This window comes from Balaenoptera borealis, assembly GCF_965194805.1.
Source record: "Balaenoptera borealis genome assembly, chromosome: 9".
In the NCBI taxonomy this organism is placed as follows: Eukaryota; Metazoa; Chordata; class Mammalia; order Artiodactyla; family Balaenopteridae; genus Balaenoptera; species Balaenoptera borealis.
Window position 1 is genome coordinate 33,414,040 of NC_138873.1, and position 24,241 is coordinate 33,438,280.

General features: G+C 37.1%; 1 protein-coding gene across 2 annotated transcripts in view; it reads right to left on the reverse strand.

Annotated features, from left to right (window-relative positions):
* LAMA2 (laminin subunit alpha 2) overlaps nt 1-24,241 on the reverse strand; it is a 626,305-nt gene that overhangs the window by 210,039 nt on the left and 392,025 nt on the right. For both annotated transcript variants that reach the window (XM_082406304.1, XM_082406303.1), the window contains exons 18-21: nt 19,572-19,658; nt 11,211-11,422; nt 6,762-6,868; nt 1,265-1,445 (exon numbers count right to left, since the gene is read on the reverse strand). In XM_082406304.1, the coding sequence (XP_082262430.1) occupies nt 1,265-1,445; nt 6,762-6,868; nt 11,211-11,422; nt 19,572-19,658 (587 nt within the window). The remainder of the gene's footprint in view (nt 1-1,264; nt 1,446-6,761; nt 6,869-11,210; nt 11,423-19,571; nt 19,659-24,241) is intronic.

Below are 24,241 nucleotides of genomic sequence, written 5' to 3' on the forward strand. Positions count from 1 at the left end.
TTCGAATGCTACTAAGTTTGCATTTCTAAAATGTTATCACTGTTTCATAATTTTAAATAATTTTTTTTGGTATTTATAATTTCTGGTAGTGGATATATTTGAAGGTGTAGTACTTTTTCATCAATTCAGATTCAGTGAAAATGCTAGTGAGAGTTGTGTTTATAAAGAACAGAGTATATTTTAAAATGCAGCTCTATAAATTTTTTAGTATATACAGATATTGGCTTAGAGATCATACATAGATTCTTAGAGGATGTGTAATTATAATATTCAGAATAACTTAGAATGGCTGAATTTATGATAAAACCTGTATACATCAGAAGTGGTTGAGAATATCTGAAAGGTATTGGCTTTTAAAAGAACTTTAAATATTATTCCTGCCACTTCTCACATAAATTTGCTACAGTAGTCAATAACAGTATCTTAAAATCTTGGCCATGTATTTATCATGAGTGTAAGAGTATCATCAATGTTGCATCAGTGAGTTTAGTAAACAAGGGTAATATTCAACCTAGTGACTGTTGGAATAGGGGTCAATTCCAACTTAGTGGCATAAAATCAAGGCAAATGTTCAATCTTTACTTTCATCTGTAGTGTGCTAATTCCTACTTTCTTCATTCAGGATCTGTAGGAAGGCTGTGGCTGGACATAGGAGAACACTGCTTGAGGGAGCCCTGGTTAGAAAACCTGGCTTGCAATTTCTCAGGAACTGACAAATATCTAGAGCCAATCTATTTCTCTCTCAGAACATCACAGTTTTCAAGGCACCTGGAAGTAGATGAAAACTTTTTTTTTTTTTTGTACCAGAGAAAGATATTAACTTCCCTGATCCTTGTACCAATTTTGCAATAGGAAAAGGAAAAGTTGAACTGTATTAGCTTGCGAGTAAAGTTTAAACTAAGGTAACATTGGCACCAGAAAAACTGAACATCTGACTTTCAAGCTGCAGTAGCCTTTGAGTGACTGGCTGAATAGAGGTCACAGAAAGGGAGGGAGACAGCAGAACCGGGACCTGCTGATGGATTTTTATTGCAAGCACAGTTATTTATAGGGCAGTGTTTCAAACTCCAACGTATTTCATCTAATTTATTTTAAAATATATATATATGTTAGGTTAAATATTATTTGTATTATATATCAATACTTGCTTGTTGTCAAAGTGTATTTCCCTTAACTTCGGGGAACCTTGTAGAACCAACTGTTACAGATGCTTAAACACCAAAAGCAGATAATGAATTCATGGAGCTTAGTCTCATTTACAGACCTGTGCATCCTCCTTCTTGAAAGTTGAAATAGCCGTGGGCACAGCGATCACATTTCTTTCCTGTTACTCCGGGCTGGCACCAACATTGACCACTCTCTTCGCAGTCAAATGATTTAGACCCAAAGGAATTGCAGTTGCAGGGAATACACCCCCTTGCTGATTGGAGGCCAAAGGTTTCAGGCTGGCATAGAAGAGGAAAGAGAAAAATCACATTTAAATCAATTAATTCACAATGGCACAAGATGCATGGTAAGATCAGGTGGGAAAAGAGGAGCCTGGGGTTATCCAGGTTCTTCAGTGATGTTATGACAACTGGGCTGTCATTTAATCTAATGGACCTTTTCTACAATGTCCAAGAGAAAAGTTCAATTACTTTGAAATTCTATCGAGATTATTGGAAGAATTAGGGCACTATTATTCAGTCTGTTATATTTTCACCAGCGTTTCCCTCCACCTCTCAAGATTCTAATGGCAATGTGGAAATAAGCGAGGGTGGCATTTCTATTTAATTAAAAATTTTTCTTGTTTCATTCCTAGTAATCTGAATTGATTATTTTCAGATCTTATTAAGTCCTTTTACTTGGTAAAAATGTTTTCAATATTATTGGCCAGCAGCCTAAAGTTAAAATAAATCTTTTTTCCCTCTTATATTTGATGTAATTTTTGTTGTATATCCATAAATACTTCTAATCATCACTATAGGGCTCACATTATAAATACAACTCTTAGTTTATGCCTATACTGACAAAATAAGTGGTTTGACTGATATCTAGTTTGTTGGGTTTCATTCTAACAATCAAAACTGATTTGTGAGATCACATATCAAAGCACCAGATTAGGTAGAAAAAGGGAAACTTTCATCCTCTGATGAGTGATTCATATGCACATCTCTTATCTATTTATAATAAATAACCTTCCATGGTCAAGCATTACTAGCTTTGGCTGACTTTCTGGAAATACATGTTATCAGACCTAGAGTGACTATGTTAGAAAATGCTGATGGATTAAAAATCACTCCTACCAGAAAAATGAAAAGCACATATCTTACTTAAAGTATGTCAGGGCTGTCTTTTAAACAGAAGTTTGTCACACTATTATGATATTTTTATCTGGAAAATTAGTCTCAGTAATTACTTCTTTGTAAAACTAATTCCTACTTTGGAAAATTAGACTTAAAAATTACTTCTTGGAAAAAATAAATCTTGCTATTTAATGTGAGCCACCCAAAGAGAAATGAAGAAGACTCATTATGTATTTTTGCCATTACTGTTAACAATATTAAAAATAAGTCCTAGAAAACAAAATCACACTGAAAATTAGTCTCTTAAAATGACTGTTGCTAAGAATAGTTTTGTTTTTTAAATCTAAAATAGGTTATGTTTGATAATCATTTTAATCTTTATATTTCCTGCTGACTTTATTTTTATTTCTAGTTCTATTTCAGCTTTCACTATATAATTAAAGAAGGAAGTGTGCATCACTTCTAACAAATGACCTAACACTTGATTTTGAAGTTAAATTCAGTTATAAGAAAAAATGAAAACATATAGTATTTTTATTCATAAAAAGCAATTCAATGTATCCTTCTAATATGTAATCAGAAATTAAGAAAATGGTTAAAGTACAAGCATGCCCATTACAATATTATTTATCATAGTGAGTAACTGTAGAGGCACTTAAATGTTCAATGTTAGAGAAAAAGTTGAATAAATTAAATTGTGATACATTCATGTCATGAAATATATGCAATCATTAAAATCCTGTTTTGAAGCAGTTTTAATGATATGAATATACGTAGAATATAGCGTTAAGTAAAATTTTAAAAAGCAGAATACAAAATTATATACACACTATAATTCTAATTACATTTCCGTAAAGACACACATACCACTCAGACACACACTAATGGAAACATATATACATAGAAATAAGACTAGAACATTATATATTAAAATTTTTTTAAAAGTTGTACTTCGCATTTGTCCTTATTTCCTAAATTTTCTTGACTTAGAGTGTGAATTGTAGAGATAGTACTTTACATTCATCTTTATTTCCTAAGTTGCTTTACTTAGCGTATCTATCTATCTATCTATCTATCTATCTATCTATCTATCTATCTTTAATGGATAAATCAATAAAATATTAAATAAACTTTCAAATCATTAGTTATTTTAAAAATTCCAAAGTTGACTGTATGAAGAAATATATGAGAAGTAATGTCCCTATCATACTTTTCTAATATTTAACTAACGTAATTTTAAAGCTTAGGTTATACCAAAACAAATACTACCAAATTTCAGTAATAAAATTTTAATAAATTGGTGATCAAAAATTTATTTCACAGACCAGGGAAAACCCTGTAGTAAACAAATTTAAGGAACAAGTATTCTTAGTCAGTAATTGAGATTAATGAGGTAAAACATATATGGAAGAAAGTGCCTGCCTAGTCTCAGCAGGAAGTTTGATGAGCTCCCATAAATTATTCTCATTTGGGGTAATAATAAAAACTATCACTTACGTATTGTGCTTGCTATGTGCCAAGCACTGCTCTAAAGCCCTTTAAAAATATGAATTAATTCAAAATCTCAAGGCAATCCTGGAAGATAGTTATTAGCATCAACTTTTTACAGAGTGGTGAAACTGAGGCATAGAAAGGTCAAGTAATTTGGTTACCAGCTAACCAATTGTGGAGTCAGCCAAATCAACCAGACTGGCTTCAGAGTCTGTGCTCTTAACTCTCACACATACTGCCTCAAAGGAAAAATGGTCTCAGGACAAAACACCACTCCATCATATATCAGTGCTGTAGGATATGTAGGAAAAGGGCATGTATCAGGGTTAAAATTCGGCTAAATTTATATTTTGGAGACATACTGATCAGTTATTGTCCTTTTCTTTCACTTTAAGTGTATGCATTTATTTCTGAAAAACATAAACTCTTTTAAAGATTTCTCCATTTAATAACAATAGTAATAATACCTAACATTTACTGAGAACTCTTCAGATGTGCGTCTTATGCACTCTTCTCATGACACCTGGAAACAGCCATGGAGGTGCCTGGATAGATCTGCCTGCAAGACAGCCTGCAGTGGGAGTGTCGCTGATTGACAAGCTCCAGTTTCCACTCTTTTGGATCTAGTGGAGAAGCTCATAGCAAATCATGCTTCTCCAAGTCAATGACTGGTACACTGAAGTACTAGAATCTTCCTGCCCAATCCAAGATTCCTCCAATGGGCAAATTTTGCTGGGGCACTCCCTACTGGCCAGGTTAAGAATTTGAGATTTGGGCAGAATGCACCCAATGAGACTTTCCTACTCAATATTTCCTTCCCTCTCTCCTTTCACATGGTCAAACCTGCATTTCAGTAGAAGGCTCCCTGCATACTGCTCTCTCCTCCATCATCCTTCACTGGAGTTTCCCCCAGTAAATCTCTTGGCATTTGCTCCTTGGAGGATCTGAGCCAACACAGACCCTATGAAGTAGGTCCTACTATAGATGAAAAAGCTGAATTACAGAAAGATTTAAGAAACTCTTTTACAGTTTACAGGCAGTGTTGGAGTTGGGATTTGATCTGAGGCAGTCTGATATCAAAAGTAGTTTTTTTAAAATGTCAATAAAGAGCCAAGAAATAAAACCATAAATTTGTTCTTCTTCCTCCCCGCCTTCCTCCTTCTCCTCCCCCCTCTTCCTTCTTCTTCCTCCTCTTCTTTTCCTCCTCCTTCTCCATCTCCTTTTTCTATCCCTTACCCTTAGTTCTCCTAAGCTCTGATTCTACACTGGCAAGCCCTGTCTCCTGGTACTCTGCAACTTGGCCTTGGACCTATTCTTCCCTCCTTCCTCCTCTCTTCCTTTCTCCTCTCTCCCTTCCTAACTTCCTTCCTCCCAACATTTGTTTTGTTTTGCCCTGTGAGAAGGGGGATCAAACTTTTGTAGTAGAAGCCATGCTAACTTACTTTGTGTATGTTGTACATTTATAGTGTGTGAAAGTGCGTTTCTTGTGTTTGTTGTATACGTGAACAAAATTGTAATGTGGAAATGTAACAAAATCATTAATTATGATGAAAGGTCAGCCAAATGTCAGATCCGTGGGCTAGATTTTCTTGGCTAGATCTCACTTTCTTTGCTAGATTTCCCTTCATTTATTCATTCGTGTCTTCCCCTCATTTGCTCCAAATGATGCCTGAGGTTCCTTCCCCTTCTAAGATTATAGGTTCCTCCTGATAAATTTTTCTTTGTTTTCTACATATCCATGATCAATTGAAACTTTTATGAACATATGAACTTGAATAGGCTTTAAAAAAGATATTGATAGCTATTTTTAAAAGGCAAGACTTCAATCAGGAATTGCCTAGTTTTCGCATTTGCAATTTGCACACTTAGCAACCGTTATTTGGTAAAATGGCACCACAGCAGGTCAGCAGCAGCACATGGAACATAACATGCTGAGGCACGAGCCGTGCAGCGCCTCTGGGATTACCGGAGCTGCGGGTCGATAGGCTCCCCGAGGACATCCGCTGGAGCTGCTGACACCCCACCTCTGGGGAGACCCCAGCACTGGCTGCGCTCTCTGTGGCTGCTCCTTCTGTCGGTGCACCTGCCTGCTGAGGTTGCACTGTTTCCCTACGAAGCCTGATTTACAGACACATCTTCCTGTGATATCACACTGTGCTGTCACAGAGCCAATGGGATTGCAGCCACAGGACACACAGAATCGCTTCTCTGGGTCCCACCACATAGTGGGCTTTAAAAGCCAACAGAAAAATAAAACAAAAACAACAGAAAAAGAGCATATCATGTTATTCAAGAGATAGAAGCAAATGATATTTCCAAACTTCCTACAGAACGGCCAGTTTGACACCTGAGAAATGCTTGGTTCTGCTTAACAGTGTTTATCACCAAAAACTTGCATATATATGTGAAAGAGATAGTGCAAATCCATGTCCTCTTATGGAGGAATCTCAGGTGCTCACCATACTGAAGGCAGGGCAATACGTGCAGGGACAGAGAGCAACATATTTTGATTTTTGTTTCATTTTAGCAAAATGGTATCTAAAAAGTATTTTGATTTACTTCTCTACTGAAAACTTTTGTTGAGTAGAATGCTCGCTGGAACTTTTAACTGATGGAACTAGTACAAAGTGTTTGATAAAAGCAAAGGGTGTGACACTTTTTTTTTTCTGCCAAAAACATAAAAGCAAAAGAAAGAATACATGACTCGCCATAGACTGGGATTAAATATGTATGTTGTTTCAGAAGCATCAGAATTACAGTAAATATTACACAAATTCACTACCAAGGAAATATAGGTTGAGGGTCAAATGCTAGTGCATGGTAAATTTCGTTCTATTTTGAAAAAAACATTTCAATGATCACAGTAATTTTATATGTACAATGAGATATTCCTGAACTTGTCTTTCAGTATGCGCAGGAGTATGTCAGTGAAAGCCAACGAGAAGTGTGAAGGAAGAAGTATCATTGTCAGCTCCTACTTCTTACCTTACATTCATCACACTGCCGCCCCTGCACGTTAGGTTTGCATTCACACTGCCCCGTCTGAGCATGGCAAACCTCAGAGAAGGAGCCGTTGGCATTACAGTGGCAAGCTGCAAAGAGAAGAGAGATCTGTGATTGGGAAAAATGTTCTAATAGTCTTAATAGGTTTGTTAAATAGTAATATCCCCCAGGTGGTAACACTGGCCACGAAGTTTTAGAATAGAATGTTTTCTGATTGCTAGGGGTTCTGTTAAGCATTATATTATTTGATGTTTACACCCACTCTAGAAGCTGTAGAGACATTTATGTAAAGCAACAGCACAGTTCCTGGCACATTCATATGCTGTGAAAATACTAATGTCACCATCACTATTCAAATTCTGAGAATGAAGACACTGAATTTCCACGTAGCCATAACTCAAACAAGGCCACATGATTAGTAGGTGATATAGTTGACTTCAGGTAAAATGTTCTTTCCATCAGTCCTCCAGCTGTTTTGCTTCTTGATAGATACACTGGGGTAGCACCTAAAATATAATCTCAATATAAGTAATGCATACTGACTCTAGAGCTGAAATAATTTTAAGAAATTATCAAAATTAATAGCACCCATGGCATAATATTAATTCTACAATTAATGAAGCAAAATTAATTATTTTTTTCCAATTTAATGATTTTTAAAATATGCCAGTTTTTGTGTTAAGCTCAAAAAATGAGCTTGAGGGGAAATATATACATACCTTTAAGATTAGAAAAGTATGTAAGAACGTAGAACCAAGTAGACATTTTTCTAAAGAGGATATCAAAGTGGCCAACAGGCACATGAAAAGATGCTCAACATCACTAATCATCAGGGAAATGCAAATCAAAACCACAATGAGCTATCACCTCACACCTGTTAAAATGGCTGCCATCAAGAAGACAAGAGACAACAAGTGGTGGTGGGAATGTGATGAAAAGGGAACCCTTATACATTGTTGGTGGGAGTGTAAACTGGTCCAACCACTATGGAAAACAATATGGAATTTCCTCAAAATGTTAAAAACAGATCCACCATACAATCCAGCAATCCCATTTCTGGATATATACGCAAAGTAAATGAAAACAGTATTTTGAAGAGATATATGCACTCCCATGTTTACTGCAGCATTATTCACAATAGCCAAGATATGGAGACATCCTAACTGCCCATCAGTGGGTGAATGGATAAAAAGATGTGATGTATATACACAGTGAAATATTACTCAGCCATGAGGAAGGAGGGTATCCTGCCATTTGGATGGACCTTGAGCACATTATGCTAAGTGAGATAAGTCAGATATAGTCAAAGTCAAAGTCAGATATAGTCAGATAAGTCAAACTCATAAAAAAAAAAAAACAGTAAAATGATTGTTACCATAGGATGGAGAATGGGGGGATAAAATTAATGCTGTTTAAGGGTAAAAAATTGTAACAAGTAGTTAATAAGCTATAGTGATCTAATGCACAGTATAATGAATATAGACAACAATATTGTACTACAAATCATGTAACAGGATAAATATCGCTACAATGGCAACCATGTTACAATATATAAATTTATTAAAGTAACACATTGTACACCTTAAATTTACACAATGTTATATGTCAAACATATTCAATAAAATGTATATAAGATAAAAACAACTTTTTCAAGTGTATTAGGAGTACAGCATTATAATTTTTAAACTGAGGAAGATATATACTATCCTCAGTTTATATATTATAAACTTTATATACTATGATAGTATATATTATATACTATCTCCAAAGATAGAAAATGTATTTGGTTTAAGTAACCTTTTGTCATTTTTATGTTACAAAGTTGTCTGATGTTATTCTGAAACATATAATAAATCAGTCTAAAAATTAAGAAGCTTTTTCACAAATAGAACAGTAATTAATGGTTCACTCTGTACCCTACAAGTGTATTTTTAATGGTACATATAATTGCATTGATACCAGAATAAAAATGTGAGGGGGAGATGACATGGGAATTTAGACTATTTGTAGATGGTTTTTGTAAATTTTGTACAATATTTCATGCCTCTGAATACTTTGATTTGAGCACAACTTGTAAATACATTATAAATAGCTACTCCATCAGCCTGCGCTATTTTTCTGTTCATGGGGCTGGAAGCGCTACCTAGTTTTACTGCTTTCCTAAAAACTGCTTGATTTTTCTTCCAATGGTTTGGTCTTCAGTGTCTGCTAACATGATACTTGTTGGGTGGCCATTTAAAAACTGGTCCCAGCCAGTTAGCTTACTCAGGTAATAGCCTACGGATAGTCTATAGCTGGCGTGTGAGAAGAAGTTGAAGAAAATATTTTCTTTAAATATCCATTTCATTTGGCTACTAGAATTGTTATATATACTTTTGATTTCTTTATATATTTCATACATATATATATCATACATCGATTTAAAAAAATCTCAAATAATTTATAAATTAAAAGCCACTTTTTCTTAGAGTGGGGAATACAAGATTAAATTTACTATAAAGTCATCTTAAAAATAACAAAAGCAATATAGAATTTTTAAGTGGCATTTTTAAATGAAATGACACAAAAATATGTATATAAATTTAAAAAGCAAAATATATTTCTTAGTAGTGGTATACTTTTCATGAACAGATCCAGAGGCAACTAAAATAATAGTTTATTATGAATTTTCTTTTTGTAAAGGTTTACTAACTATGCATAGAAGAGCCATTATATCTATGAAAAGTTAAAAATAGATAATGAATGTGTTTTGGTATTTTTATATGCTAAAGAGCATTAAAAACATAATTATGTCTATACTTCATGGCAAGTGATATAAAAATTGGTGATGGTTCAAAGATGTTTTTATACCATATTCTTCCATGTGTTAAGGCTTCATGCCACAGATCCTGAATTTACCACAATAAAAAGAGTGGAACTGTCTCTTCAACTTTATGGAGGGGGTTATTGGAAGATAGAAAATGAGGTCATTCAGGCAGTAACACAGCCTCAGAATTAGTGAGCATCTCTACAAAAGGAGCCACCATGTGTGAGTATCCCATGCCCCAGGCAGCTCACTAGATACTCTCACGTGCTAGATCCTTTAATCCCCATTGAAAATTAGGACCCTTTATGTAAATGAGGAAACTGAATCTCAGTGAGGTCAAATGTCTTGCCCAGCATCAAATAGGTAGAAAGTGTAGATCCTAGATGATGAGTTTGAACTGGAGAATTTCTTAAGTTCCTTATGATTTTACACAGATGCCATAAACCCACAGTGTTTAAAGGCGCTTCTGAGCCTGTTGGAAATTTTGCTTTAAAAACAATTGACAATTTACACATGATATTAATAGCTGCCGACTGTTCCAGAGAGTGGTTTGTTTTTGATTCAACAAATTGTCATTTTTAAATGACAAAAAGCTGGCACTTATCTTCCAAACCTGTGAGGAGAAAGACACATTTCTTATTGAAATGGGGGACGCTAGCAGGTCTTCGGTGTTTACAGCAGAGATACTAACAGGCACAACATTTCCAGTGGTTTCTGTATTGGTGCAGGTCCTGGGACCCAACTGAATGATTGGAAGAGTCCCTTCTTAGATAATGAAGTCTGCAGAAGTGAACTGTTGAGCTGGTATCATAACCTGCTCTGCCTAAAGATGATCACAGCAGGTGAAGTTGATGATGGCAGCGTCCAGCACTAACATAGACTAACAAGGATGCTCATTCCATTTAATTCTCCACAATGAGATCTCTCTTGCATAATATATTACCACTAATATAAAGCGTTTGTAAATTTTATGCAACACCAAAAAATACAGCTGAAGAGATCAAGATGAGGGTAGGAATGTACTGACTAATATGGATGAAGTCCTACAATAGCTAATTTGTGGAAGTAAAACACAGAAATAGCATTCTGTGAGTAGTCCTAAGGTTAATACCTCAACAGTTACAAATGCCAGCGTGTAAGAATATTGGCAGAATTTTACACCTACTGTGAAATGCAAGAATGTAAAGTTTACATATGAAAGCATAACAGATTAATGCCTACTGACAGGTACTAATGAAATAATACGGACTGATAAATTTAGTTCAAGAAAATGATTAGAAATATAATAAACAATAAGGATAAATAGGGGCTACCTAATTTTCAAATTCTTCTTTCCTGCCATAGACAGAAATTTATTTAAAAATCTTCATCCCACGTGTAAACAGAGATATGTGTATCATTTGAAAAATGATACTTCAACAATGCAGCAGTTTTGAAAGGATTTAATCTATTAGCACAAAGAAATGTATTAGAATATTCAGACCCTGTGTATAGGCTGTGTATCTATCTATCTTACATGTATTACACATAATTTGCTACCCTCCAATCCCCACTCAAGAACTCATCCGTTACTTTGAGGTGCAATGCATCAATTCTGTCAGGGGCATCAATAGTTCAGGACTTACGCTGACAGTTCTTTGCATCAACTGCATCTCCAAAATATCCATCAGCACAAAGCTCACAATACCGGCCTGTTGTACCTGGCTTACATATCAGACAGGAGCCAGAGAAGCTGTCACAGCTGCCAGGGATGGAGAAGTCAAGGTTGTCATTGCATTGACATGGCTGACATGATCCTCCAGGTAGAGAAGGTTGTCCAAAATAGCCTTCTGCACACCTAAGGTGAAAAGTTTCATCAGTGAGTATTTGGGAGGAACTCATGAAACCCTTTGGGGGCAATGTTTATATATATTTTCATTCTATCCCTCTCCCAGGATATGCTTTCCCTTTAAGTGCTCCTTTTCTCAAATGCAAGGTGATTAAAAGAATGTTTTTCTGTTACTGCAGTGTAGATACAAGATGAAATCCTGCCAGCCCCACTAGTAATTAGATTTCAGCCAGAAAAAAAAAATCTTGTCACTGGCACTGAAGACAAGACCAAAGCATAATAAGAAATCTGCCGCTGGCACTGCAGCGGGATCCAGGTCCATGTTGGAAAGCCTTTGAAGTACAACACATCATATGTACGCAGCTGGTTGTTTCCTGTACACATATGTAAGGTTCACACGTTTCTGTTGCTGCAGCAAGAGCTTGTTGTGGGGAAGCAGGCTCACAAGGCAACTCAGTAGTGAGAATTCAGAGTTTATTAAACAGAAAATCGAAAGAGCCTCATCATTTGTGTGAGGGCCGTATGTCTGCCTTACTAATAGGCTTTTATACATTTGCACATCCATATGGAGGCAGGTTTCCACTGAAGAGTCTTTACGGAGTAGTAGGCCTGCTGCATATTATGGTAACATGACATAAGGCGAGGCTTAATGATGCCCAGAACTCTTATTAGCAAACTCTAGTTCTTTTTTTTTTTTTTTTTTAAAGGACTAAACACTATTGTACATATTATTGGAAAAACAAAAGTTCATTTATTTATGAGGCATGGGAGAGATTTTTTTCAATTATAGTATCAAATTTCCCTTTAACCACACTGTTATGTTTTACAATGCTACTTAATGTTACAGATGCACAGATACACCTTTATAGGAAGCACTTATTTATATTCTACTCTGTCTTCTCTTTCAGTTACATTTGCTTATGCTTCATATTAAGCTCCACTTGCCAAAGGAGAAACGAAACAGTACATCTGAAGTCTTACGGTCAGGCTAGCTCTGTTTTCTGTGCCATCTTAGCAAAATAGAAAGTCCTTTACAGCAAGGGTCAAAATTGAAGGGGAATATATCTCAAAAGTACATTATGGGGGCTTCCCTGGTGGCGCAGTGGTTGGGAGTCTGCCTGCTAATGCAGGGCACACGGGTTCGAGCCCTGGTCTGGGAAGATCCCACATGCCGCGGAGCAACTGGGCCCGTGAGCCACAACTACTGAGCCTGCGCGTCTGGAGCCTGTGCTCCGCAACAAGAGAGGCCGCGATGGTGAGAGGCCTGCGCACCGCGATGAAGAGTGGTCCCCGCTTGCCGCAGCTAGAGGAAGCCCTCGCACAGAAACGAAGACCCAACACAGCCAAATAAATAAATAAATAATAATTAAAAAAAAAAAAGTACATTATGTTTATGCTCATCTACTTACAGATACGTAGAGAAAAATGCTCTCTACTCTAGAAAGAGAAATGGTTTAAATACAGTACATCATATAAGGATACTTTAATAATATCATGATTGTGGGGCAAAGTCATTAATTTGGTAAGATACATTGATTAGTCTAAGTTTTCTAGAACATTTATAGGTGCCATAATAATCTTGTAGAATTAACCTTTTATCATAATTTTTAATGAGATTACTAGTTTTAATTTTAACAAAATCTTTTATAAATTGTGAAAGTCATTGTATAAATATTGCTTGGAAGAATACTGCCACCCACAAATGTTAATTATTAATTCTCTATTGTAAAAATGAACTAATATTTTAGTGCATAAAATTCCCCCACAATCCCTTCAGGAGTGGTAGTCAATAAAGAAGAAAATCCTTTTGAATTTTAATCTGATTCTTCTTGCCTTACTTGATATTCAGAGCTCATGATCACATCCACATATATTCACATCTCATTTTGTTTACCATTAAGAGAGTGACTTTGCTCCACTAGAATAACCATATACAATGATCATTATCACAGATAACAAACCCCCATTATTTTCAGCTCATTTTCCTCAAAATGACTTACTGCCCTCAGGAGAGATGGCGTTATATAACAAAATCTGGTAATTTTTTTTTTAACGTAGATACCAATTAATAAGTCCCAAATTCTCCCACAACAATAATTTAAAAAACCAACTCAATCCATGAGAAAATAATTACAATTAAGTAGAATAACTGAAGAGGCATCTGTTTTTTACTTTTTGTTGTAGGACATGTAAGGAGACTTACTGAATATATATGATACATCATTGATACGGCCCTTCGCTGAAAGTAAGCATTCAGATTTTATTAGGGGTGTTCAGGTGTGTGTGTGTTTCTATACATAGAACAGTATTCTTAGAGACAGAAATGTTTCAATAGAAATTTTTAAAATTAATTTATTATTTATTTATTTTAAAATTTTTTTACTTTTTGGCTGCATCAGGTCTTAGTTGCGGCACACGGGATCTTCACTGAGGTATGCGGGCTCTTCGTTGTGGTGTGCGGGTTTCTCTCTAGTTGTGGCGTGCAGGTTTTCTCTTCTCTAGGTGTGGCACACAGGCTCCAGGGCACGTGGGCTCTGCAGTTTGTGGCACATGGGCTCTAGCTGAGGTGCGCAAGCTCAGTAGTTATGGCACGCGGGCTTAGTTGCCCCGCAGCATGTGGGATCTTGGTTCCCTGACCAGGGAGAGAATCCCCATCCCCTGCATTGTAAGGCGGATTCTTTACCACTGGACCACCAGGGAAGTCCCATCAATAGAAATTAAAAGGTAATTCTAGGGTCAGTGAATACAATACTGCTAATCATATAACTTGTATTAATAATAGTGTTTTATAGTCTGATCAAGTTGGATTCATCTAATTAACATTAGTGTAAATCACAGACCTTTAGACCTTTCCAGCTTCTCGGACTTTCACTCTACCAAAACAAATTGTTAGTTGAAATCTAAAGTCCTCTCATTTTCATATGAAAGGCAGAAGGAAGACATTTGTAAACAGACAGTTTATTGGATTTTGTTTTGCTAGAGATGGACCTTAACATGACAAAGTCCCTGTTCCTTTGCACATTTGCTAACTTTTTTTCAAATCGAATTGCAATATTTCAGAAAGAGATTCTTTAAATGTAGATAACGCATGCAGTTATGTAAGATGACTTAGGAACAATATTAAAGGAAGGTATATATATATATATCTATATATCTATGTCTGTCTATCTAAGTGAGAGCAAGAGTGAGAGTGGGAGAGAAAGAGAGAGAGAGAGGAAATGGCAGTGGAGAGAAAAAATAATGAAAAGAAGAAAGGAAATTGGTGAGACTTTTCTCTATTTCATTCTGCTCCATCATTTTTCAACAACTTCTGGCTAAAATCTTTGGTCTACGTTCTTCCTAACTATAGACTGAAAACAATGCTTCAATCTCTCTAAGCAAGTTAGAAAAGCTCTTGCTTTTTTTCCCCTCCCACTCTTCCTTAAACATCTATTGAGCACTTTCACATGATACTAATATAAATAAGGAACAGTCTTCATACTACAGTCCATGGAGAAGAAAGATATAGAGTTAAACCTTGAACAACATGGGTTTGAACTGCGTGAGTCCACTTCTACACAGATTTTAGTCAGTAAATACTACAGTACGACGTGGTCCGAGGTTGGTTTAATGTGCGGATACCACACTGTGGATACAGAGGGCCAACTCTAAAGCTATACACTGTTTTCAACCGCACAGGGGTCGGTGCCCCTAACTTCCATGTTTTTCGAGGGTCATCTATACTTAAAAAATGTAGCAGTGAACTATTAGAGATATGCAAATACTGTTAAAGAAGTATAGAAAAGGGCAACCAACTCGAACTAGGATTCATCAAGGACCCTTTCAGGATGACAGAGCTGAATTTTAAGAGGGAGTAGAGTTGCTCTCAGGCAGCGGTGGGGGAAGGGCTGCAGTCTTCCAGGCAGAAGAAGCAGTATTGGCAAAGGCACAGGGGAGGGTGGCTGGAGTTTAAATGGGAATGGTTGTGGAACTGCACTGTATTCTTACTACCTCCCACTTGACTGAATCAGCTGAAGACGGAGGAAGTGTGCCTGCTTATATGGTGCCTTTCTGCAAATTAAAAAAAAGATTCCCTCTGGGCAGATGCAGAAAAATGAACAGACAGTAGACATGGCTGGGCACCCAAGCACAGCACAGCTAGTGTATTGGCAAGAAGAGGGCACGCTGGATTCGAGCCCCCAGTCTCCCCCTTGGCTGAGTACTTTTGTGCAGTGTACGAACTGCACAACCACAGATGACCAGCCTTTTGAAACCTTACTTCCAGTCACAATTTTCCTAATGGCACTATCGAGTAAGCATAACTGTCTCTCGTCTCTAATTTCTGTAACCCCATGCTCTGCATACAGGACTCAGGGATCAAGGAGGCTCAGCCATGAGTAGAAATTCTCACCAGCATAGTGATCAGATGACAATTAGACTCGGTTCAGAGTCAAGACGTTTCTGAAGCAGAGAATATCTAAACTGGATTTTGGAATTGAAATTTAAAAAAAAAACAAACAAAAAGGGGCTTCTCTGACACTGAATATAAATCATGTGGATAAAACTGTAGGTAAATTTTCCAAATACTAAGCAATTGAATTCAAATACCTTCTGCATTCTCAGTGGCAATTGTGAAATTAAAGTTAACTTTGACCTCTCTCTCCTTACGTAGGGAGGACTAAAAAATTGCCCAGCTCAGGAGGGGACAGGGTTTAAGGGGTCCACATAGCTCATTAAGTTTCTTGTGGTCCTATGGATCTCACTGGATGAACTTGTCACAATCTCTTAAAATGTCTGTCTTCATGAAGTGTGATATGTTGTTGAGGCTACAAACTTATTCAGAAAGTAGCTTAGTGTCCAGTAGACAGATGTCATCAGCATTTAGCTCACCTTTTTTCTCCATGTTCTTTTTAATTTCTCTTGATGCTCCGGCACTCATCCCTTTTTGCCCTTCAAACTACTGTCTCCTTGTTTTTCTATATTTTTCTCTTCTTGTCCAGATAATAAAAGCCTAGAATCTTAGCAAAGTGCCATGATGAATACCCAGTTCCCTCACCCCGGTTCTCTTCTTTTCATTTTGTTTAAAACAGTCGCTAGTCAGAGGAAAGCAGCAATATCTCAAAGTATGAGTGCTCTGGCCCCAAGCAAAAGTTTCTGAAAACTGTAACCAGTGTCCTATCTGTGACAGACTATCAGTCCATATTTTCATATCTTGTTTTGCCATCCTCTTGTTCACAATTTTTCTCCATTCCCTCAATTTAAGCAGCAAGACCATCTGCGCTGCTTGACTGAGTTAAGGGATCTGACAGGAAGGAAAGCAGAAACACAGGAATCTTTTGGACTTTGGCTTTAAAGGTCACCCTTTCTATGAATGTGGCACCTCCTCCTGCAATTCATTGCCAAACAGGAAATGGGATGGAGTTAGAAAGGCAGATGGAGGAGAAATGATGAGAGTAGGGATGTTGGTGGATCCCAGTTTGGAAAGAAGACAGCAGCATGCATCCTGTGTGCCCACGAGTGGTAGGAAAGTAGTGGGGAGAGTTATTAGACCTGAGGGGAAAGGTAATCAGGGGGACAGGAAACAGGAAGAGGTCAGCAGAAATGCATTTGGATGAATTACTCAGAACAGGTTGGCCCTACCGTATGTGCACTACCCAAAACACAGTCACACACACACACACACACACACACACACACACACACACACACACACTCATTCAAACATTCAAGGCTCTTGGTACTATAAGTAAGCTTGTTAGAACTTTGGTTCTAACCAAAGCTAGAGGTGGAAAGTGGGGAGAAGAGAAAAAAAGTTAAAACAAATTTTAAAAACTGGAACGTAATTGACATATAACACTGGGTAAGTTTAAAGTGTACTTGACTGAGATTATGTGTCCAAGCCCTCACAGCTCCTACATATAAAGAATTTGATCTCAAAGTAGAAATTAAACTGAGATAAAAATATAAAGTTATAATTCCCGTCTATCTGAGTCTGAGATGCATTCTTGTTATATAATAAAAGTAGGGGATTTATGGTCACGTAAGATTAGAAAATGATGAGTTAAACAAATTGAAGAGATTTTTTTCACTCCAGGACTGGTCAGAACCTTTCACATGCTAATAGATGCTTCCCAAATGTAAGTGATCATAGAACTCTATTCCAAGAACATCTATAGCTTGGAAAACACGGCTTCAGTTTTTCAATGCTGATTTTGTGTAGATGATGTGCATAACTGATTACATCAATCACTCACAGAATAGTTTTGATTACAAGATTTTCAGTACAACCCGTATCTCCTTCCTTCCCTGACCCTTATTCTCCCTCACATCCTGGTCTACTTCAGCCTGCACATCCCCAAAAATGTTTCTCCTAATATTTTGGATCCATCTAATGGACTTCTTAGCTCCTACAAACACAGAGAAATGATAGACACTAAATATTCCTGTAAAACCCTAATCTGTATTCCGGCTAGAAAAATATAATATCACATCTTCCATATAATAATGGATTAAGGTTAGTTTTGACTGAAAAACTTGAATTAGAGGTAAGATATGCCATTTGATGCATGTTTCTCTCTTCTTTTTGATCAGATTAATAAAGATTTTAGACAGGAAATCATCCTTTCTGTCAGGTATTTCTTTCCTAGGTGAATTTTATTATTCAGACCAGAATGTTCTCCAGAATATGTTCGAATATTCTCACCCACATTAAAAATGTGAGCTGCTTGAGGGCAAGGATGGTAGGATACATCTGTTTATAGCCTATGTCTAGCCCCATGCACAGCACATGGTAGTTGCTAAACAAATGTTTCTTAAATAAAATGTAGGATTTTAAATTGTAGATGGTTTAGAAACCATTGTCTAACGTATACAGAAAATACATATCATGGAGCAAAGCAGTATAAATACATCAGAGACTAAGCCCACCTAGATAAATGGATTGAATGGCCTTGTATGACAGAGCAGCTGTCATTTTCCAGTTGCTAAAAAAAAAGGTTGCCTGTAGTGAGCCAGAGGGATTAGGCATTTGATGTAAATCTGTCTTGGCAATGATATGTTCTCCGATTACAGTAAGTAATATGCATGTGTCCTCCTTTTCTTAAAAAAACACAATCAAAGACTTCGAGTGTCTCAACTGCAAATAAACCCTCCTTATTTCAGTTCTGTTCCTCCATTACTAATTTCCAGATGCTGCCATACTCACAAATAGTACTTGCTGCCGCTAGGAGCTGTCACTGGCACCGTGTCCACAGACTGCTAGCTGCTGGCTAAATTCTCTCTGGGTGATTGGATCTTGCTTCATTAACTTTATGCAGCCTGGTTGAAATAGGGTTGATGGCTGCCAAGGGGACAGGAAAGGATAGGCAGAAATAGCCCTCTGTGGTGTTAGCCTTGGTGATGCTGGGTGAAAGCAGGTTACTTTCTCTGCCTCTCCCCCTACCTTGACCCCCACCCACCCTCTAGTGATGGCAACAAAAGGGACTATTTTCAATGCTACACCCAGAAGATGCTGTTGTGTTTGTCAATGACATTATGGGAGAATTTTGTACCATTTTCAGTGAGACTGAAATACGGAAGAACCTTTTCCTTCAAAAGATTTTAGGAGGAAAAATAATCACACAAATTACATAAAATAATATCCCTGGCTCCACTGCAAAACAACCTAGTAAAATCAACGGGAATTAAAATACTGGCTTAGAAGTAATTAGATGAGAATATAAATCATGATAATAAATTACATTTTGTTTCGATTTTCAAATATATTTAAGGTAAATTATGGACCACTTGCTGAACTATGAACTACACATTTCAGCTACATTTTAAGGACAAAAAGCTAATTATGAAAAATAAATGTTGCCAATGTAGACAGTAAGATAAATCTGAAAGTGCATGACTTTCCACTTGAACAATACTTTCTAGAAAGATTGCAGGTTAATGCTTAACCTTTAAGATTAAAACATGAATCAAACACTCTGAGTGAATGGAGATTTATAGAGCAATTTCTAGAGAATAAATAAACTATAAAAATATACTGCATTTGTTTGACAAGTGTGGTGAGAAACTTTATTTCACCTGAGTGTGGCGGCTTTTCTGGGGTAGTGCGAAGGGTGACAATGCCTGTGGTTTTATAACTCCCAAGGTGGAAATCACATTGAAAGACAGTGTAGTATGTGCTTACCTCTCACAGTGTGGTCCTGTGTACCCGACAGGGCATTCATCACAGATCAAGCCAAGACTTCGGTCCAAATGGCACGTCGGGCTAAAGCTATGTTGATGTCATTGGGGAACAACGGGGACAAGGAAGAAGCAGATACACAAAGTCATTAGCAGCATATTTTCATTTCTCTTCTTCCAATGTTGCTGTGACAAAAGGGTACAGGCTGGTCATTCTCGTCTCACAGACGGAGAGTAGGATCTGGCCAATCCGGGATAAAATGACATTGCTATTTCTGTAGACGTGAACACAGTCCAACGGAAAACGGTATCCCTGTGACATGCTATTAACTGATTTTTGACTGTTCTGGGTCCCTGATCATCAGTAACAAGTGGGACTGTATAGCTGCTCTTGAGGGATTCCCTGGGCCTGGCAAAATACAGTCTCACATACTTTCTCTCTAGCCAAATCCTGATGAATTTGAAGCAACCCAGAGAAACCTGTTAGAGATTTTGGAAAACTCAGTATGTGGTAGTGGAAGCGGTGGTAGTGGTGGTGGTGGTGATGGGGTTCCTCTGTCCAGTACTTCCGTCATGGGTGTCGGGGTGTGTGTGTATGTGTGTGTGCAGGTTGCTGCCCCTGGGTACTCAGGGTTGCACTGTTTACACAGACGGAACCCTCAGAAAAGCTTTCAGATGAGATCAAGCAGGCATATTCTGCCTAAACTTATAATAAAACGAAACAAACCAAAACAACCTTGCCATTTCATATCTTCTGGCATGTTCCAAAGTTTACCTCTCACTTTGTACATATTTCCATCCTGGGTCTGAAGTCACGGAGTTGAACCCCAAGTCAGGAGCTAGCAGAGTAATTACGTGCTAGCTTTAGCCTTCGTCAACCTGTTCGACTCTGGCCATACTTCTTTGCCTCGTGAGAGACACCCTTCATGCATGGACCGTTACCTTAGAAGTGACACAATGGCTCTCTGAAGAGCCATCAACTGTTCTGAATTCTGTGAGTCCTGCTCCTCTGCCGTTTTCAAAGGAAATGCCCCCAATTACTCTTTCTCTCACTATGTTTTCCCTAAACAGATTTATTTTCTATTATATATGACAGGACAATTCAGTAGAGGTTTGCTTGATGGCTAAATGAATTAAAGAGAGAACAACAAATTAAGCACTGAGCTCATTTTGCTCCTGACACTTGTATGACTTTGTAATACTTTCTTAACTTTTGTGCAGATCCGATCATGCGTACTATTTTTAAAATAATATCCCTTTGGCTTAACTCATAGTAGTCCTGTAAATAGTTAATAATTCTTTTACTTATTTATTTTTAACTGAAGTACAGTTGATTTACAAGATTGTGTTACTTTCGAGTGCACAGCAAGTGATTCCGTTTTATATATATATATTTTTTTTAAATTATTTTCCACGATAGGTTATTACAAGATATTGAATAGAGTTTCCTGTGTTATTTAGTAAATCCTTGTTGCTTACCTATTTTATGTATAGTAGTTTGTATCTGTTAATCCCGTATTCCTAATTTATCCCTCTCCCACTCCCTTTCCCCTTCGTTAACCGTAAGTTTGTTTTCTATGTCTGTGAGTCTGTTTCTGTTCTGTATATCAGCGATCCCCACCCTTTTTGGCACCAGGGACCAATTTCGTGGAAGACAATTTTTCTATGGGCCGGTGGCGGAGGGGATAGTTCAGGCGGTAATGCGAGCGATGGGGAGTGGCAGATGAAGCTTCGCTCGCTGCTCACCTCCTGCTGTGTGGCCTGGTCCCTTACCGGCCGTGGACCACTACTGGTACATGGCCCGGGTGTTGGGGACCTCTACTGTATACAGATTCATTTGTATTATTTTTTGGATTCCACATATAAGTGATATCATACATTATTTGTCTTTCTCTGTCTGACTTACTTCACTTAGTATGATATTCTCTAGGTCCATTCATGTTCTTGCAAATGACATTATTTTATTCTTTCTGTGGCTGAGTAATATTCCGTTTATATATATACCGCATCTTCTTAAGCAGTCTTCTATTGATGGGCACTTGGGTTGTTTCTATGTCTTGGCTATTGTAAACAGTGCTGCTATGAACATTGGGGTGCACATATCTTTTCAAATTAAGAGCTTTCATCTTTTCTGGATATATGCCCAAGAGTGGGATTGCTGGATCACATGGTAGCTCTATTTTTAGTGTTGTAAGGAACCTCCATACTGTTTTCCATAGTGGATGCACCAATTTAGATTCCCACCAACAGTATACCCTCTCCAGCATTTATTATTTGTACGCTTTTTGATGATAGCCATTCTGACCAGTGTGAGGTGATACCTCATTGTGGTTTTGATTTACATTACTCTAACAGTTAGCGATGTTGAGCCTCTTTTCATGTGCCTATTGACCATCTGTATGTCTTCTTTGGAGAAATGTCTATTTAGGTCTTCTGCCCATTTTTTGATTGGGTTGTTTGTTTTTAAAGATTTAATAATTTTTATTTTTTGATAGTAGCAAGCTATTAGAACCAAGTAGTTCTATCTTTTAAAAAATTTCAACTCAGTGGAACATTTAAATGAATCTGTTGAGGTAAGTGGGGAAAAGCCTGGTCTGGCGTTATCTTGAGTTTACAAATCTTACTCAGATAAAAGATTTCACGTTAAGGGGTTCTGGTGGCTGCCATGAGCAGCAGAAGCAAGTTACACCCAGCCCATGGTCTGTGAGAGGGGACCCATCTTTCAGAGAGCAGCCTGTGGCTTGACACCCATGACCCAAAGGGAGCTCGCCAAGGGTGATTTTCTTGGCAGGAGTATGATTGCACTGAAGAGAAGAGGCACACGTAAAAATGGAAAGAAACAATTGTTGTTTCCTCCTCATGCTGTGATTTGCTATTGTTTTCAGACATAAACGGAGGACTGGATTTTGACAAACCTCTGGAATGCACGTATGTTTTCTTTTAAAACTGGCATTCTTTAACTACCTCATCATCTACAGAGAAAGTGACTCTTAACTAGAAGCCCTAGGTTTCCCACCCATGTGGGACTACAATGATTGAAAGAAAACCATACCAATTGTTTATTGATCCTAAATTAGTTTACCATAAGTCACGTCAAAGGTTCTTGATAAGGCTTCTGACACTTTAAAACTATTTATAAAATAGATTTCAAATTCTTAAATATACTCGTGCCTCAATTAAGGCTGACAGAAGTAAAATAAAACACACTCACTGACAGAAATCAATGCTTTTTCAGAAAAAAATTAAGCAATAACAATATATCAGATTTGACTAGCTCTTTACATTTTTAGAGTGCTTTTATGAATAATTCTATCACATTTTCACAAAATCCTATGAGCTGGTTGGGGCAGGCATAATTTTTCTTGCTCAAAGTCATATGCTAATTTCCAGGAGAATTTAGCATGGGATCCAAAACTTTTGATTTCTAACTTGATGCTCTCTTTTCCCTATAACCATCCAGTATTCAGAATTAAGTGAATTTAAACTTCTAGTAATATAACTATTTGACACGATGAGTCTAAATAAAAGCTCCTCATAAAATATATTTGTGTTTGTGCTTCAATACTCCTTAAACAACATAAACTGAGGGTTCATTCCCTTACTGCTGTAACTGCAGTTATAAGTATGGAGAAGATGGTATTCAGCTACAAACATAAAATTAGAATGAGAAATAAACATGTACAACAAAAAATGTCTATAGAATTTGGATTGGCAAATGCAGCAACTTGACACTGATTTTGGCAAATACATGAAGCTAACTGTTCTGTGATAGAAAGAGGGAACTGTAAGATCTTTGTTGACTTCAAGTGATTCCAAGATTATGTCATCTAACTCTAGTTGGCTTGCTCTACACCAGCAGAGGCAATATTCGGCTCCCTGGATTATCCACTCCATGCCACAGAAGACACAAGAGATCAAGAATAGCAGGCTTTTTCCACAAACAGGGGGAGGAAGAGAAGCTATTGCTGGAATAAACAGTAAGGCTCTAAACATAGAAACAGTCTTTTTAAATGGCTGAATGTAAATTTTTATATTTATAATAATCCATTTATAAGTAAGTGTATATATGTACATACAAATGAATATGTATGTGAGCATATGTGTATGTATTTAGGTATGTGAATGTATAAATACAGATACAATTAGCTTTGTTCCAGAATGCATTTAATCTTACCTATCAAAATATGTACATTAAGATAAAATGATGCAATACGATTAAAGAGAAAAAAACTAAAAAATAAGATAAAATCAGGGGTATATTTAGAGTGCAGAATGCGTATTGTAAAAAATGAGTATATTTGTGTATATGTATATATTGTACAATATGTTCATTGGATAGTGGCAGATCAACATATGGCTTTGAACTTTCTCACAGCCAGTGCAAGAGGGAACTGAATTGCCTCTTGGTTTCTGTGATGTGACAGGAAATAATGAATTTTTTCATCACTGGCATAAATTTTCCATCATTAGGGGTTAGACAATCAGGACATGGTCTACGTTTGCATATAAAATAGGAGAGCAGGACTGCTTTTAACTAACTGTTACCTGGAACACTTGGGTAGGGGAAGACAGACCAGAAGGGATAAGATGCTGCAAAGTGTCAGTGAGTGAGGAAGCTAGGGCTAAGATAGTGTGACTGTCCATGAATAACTGCTGAAGGAGCAGAGGACTGAG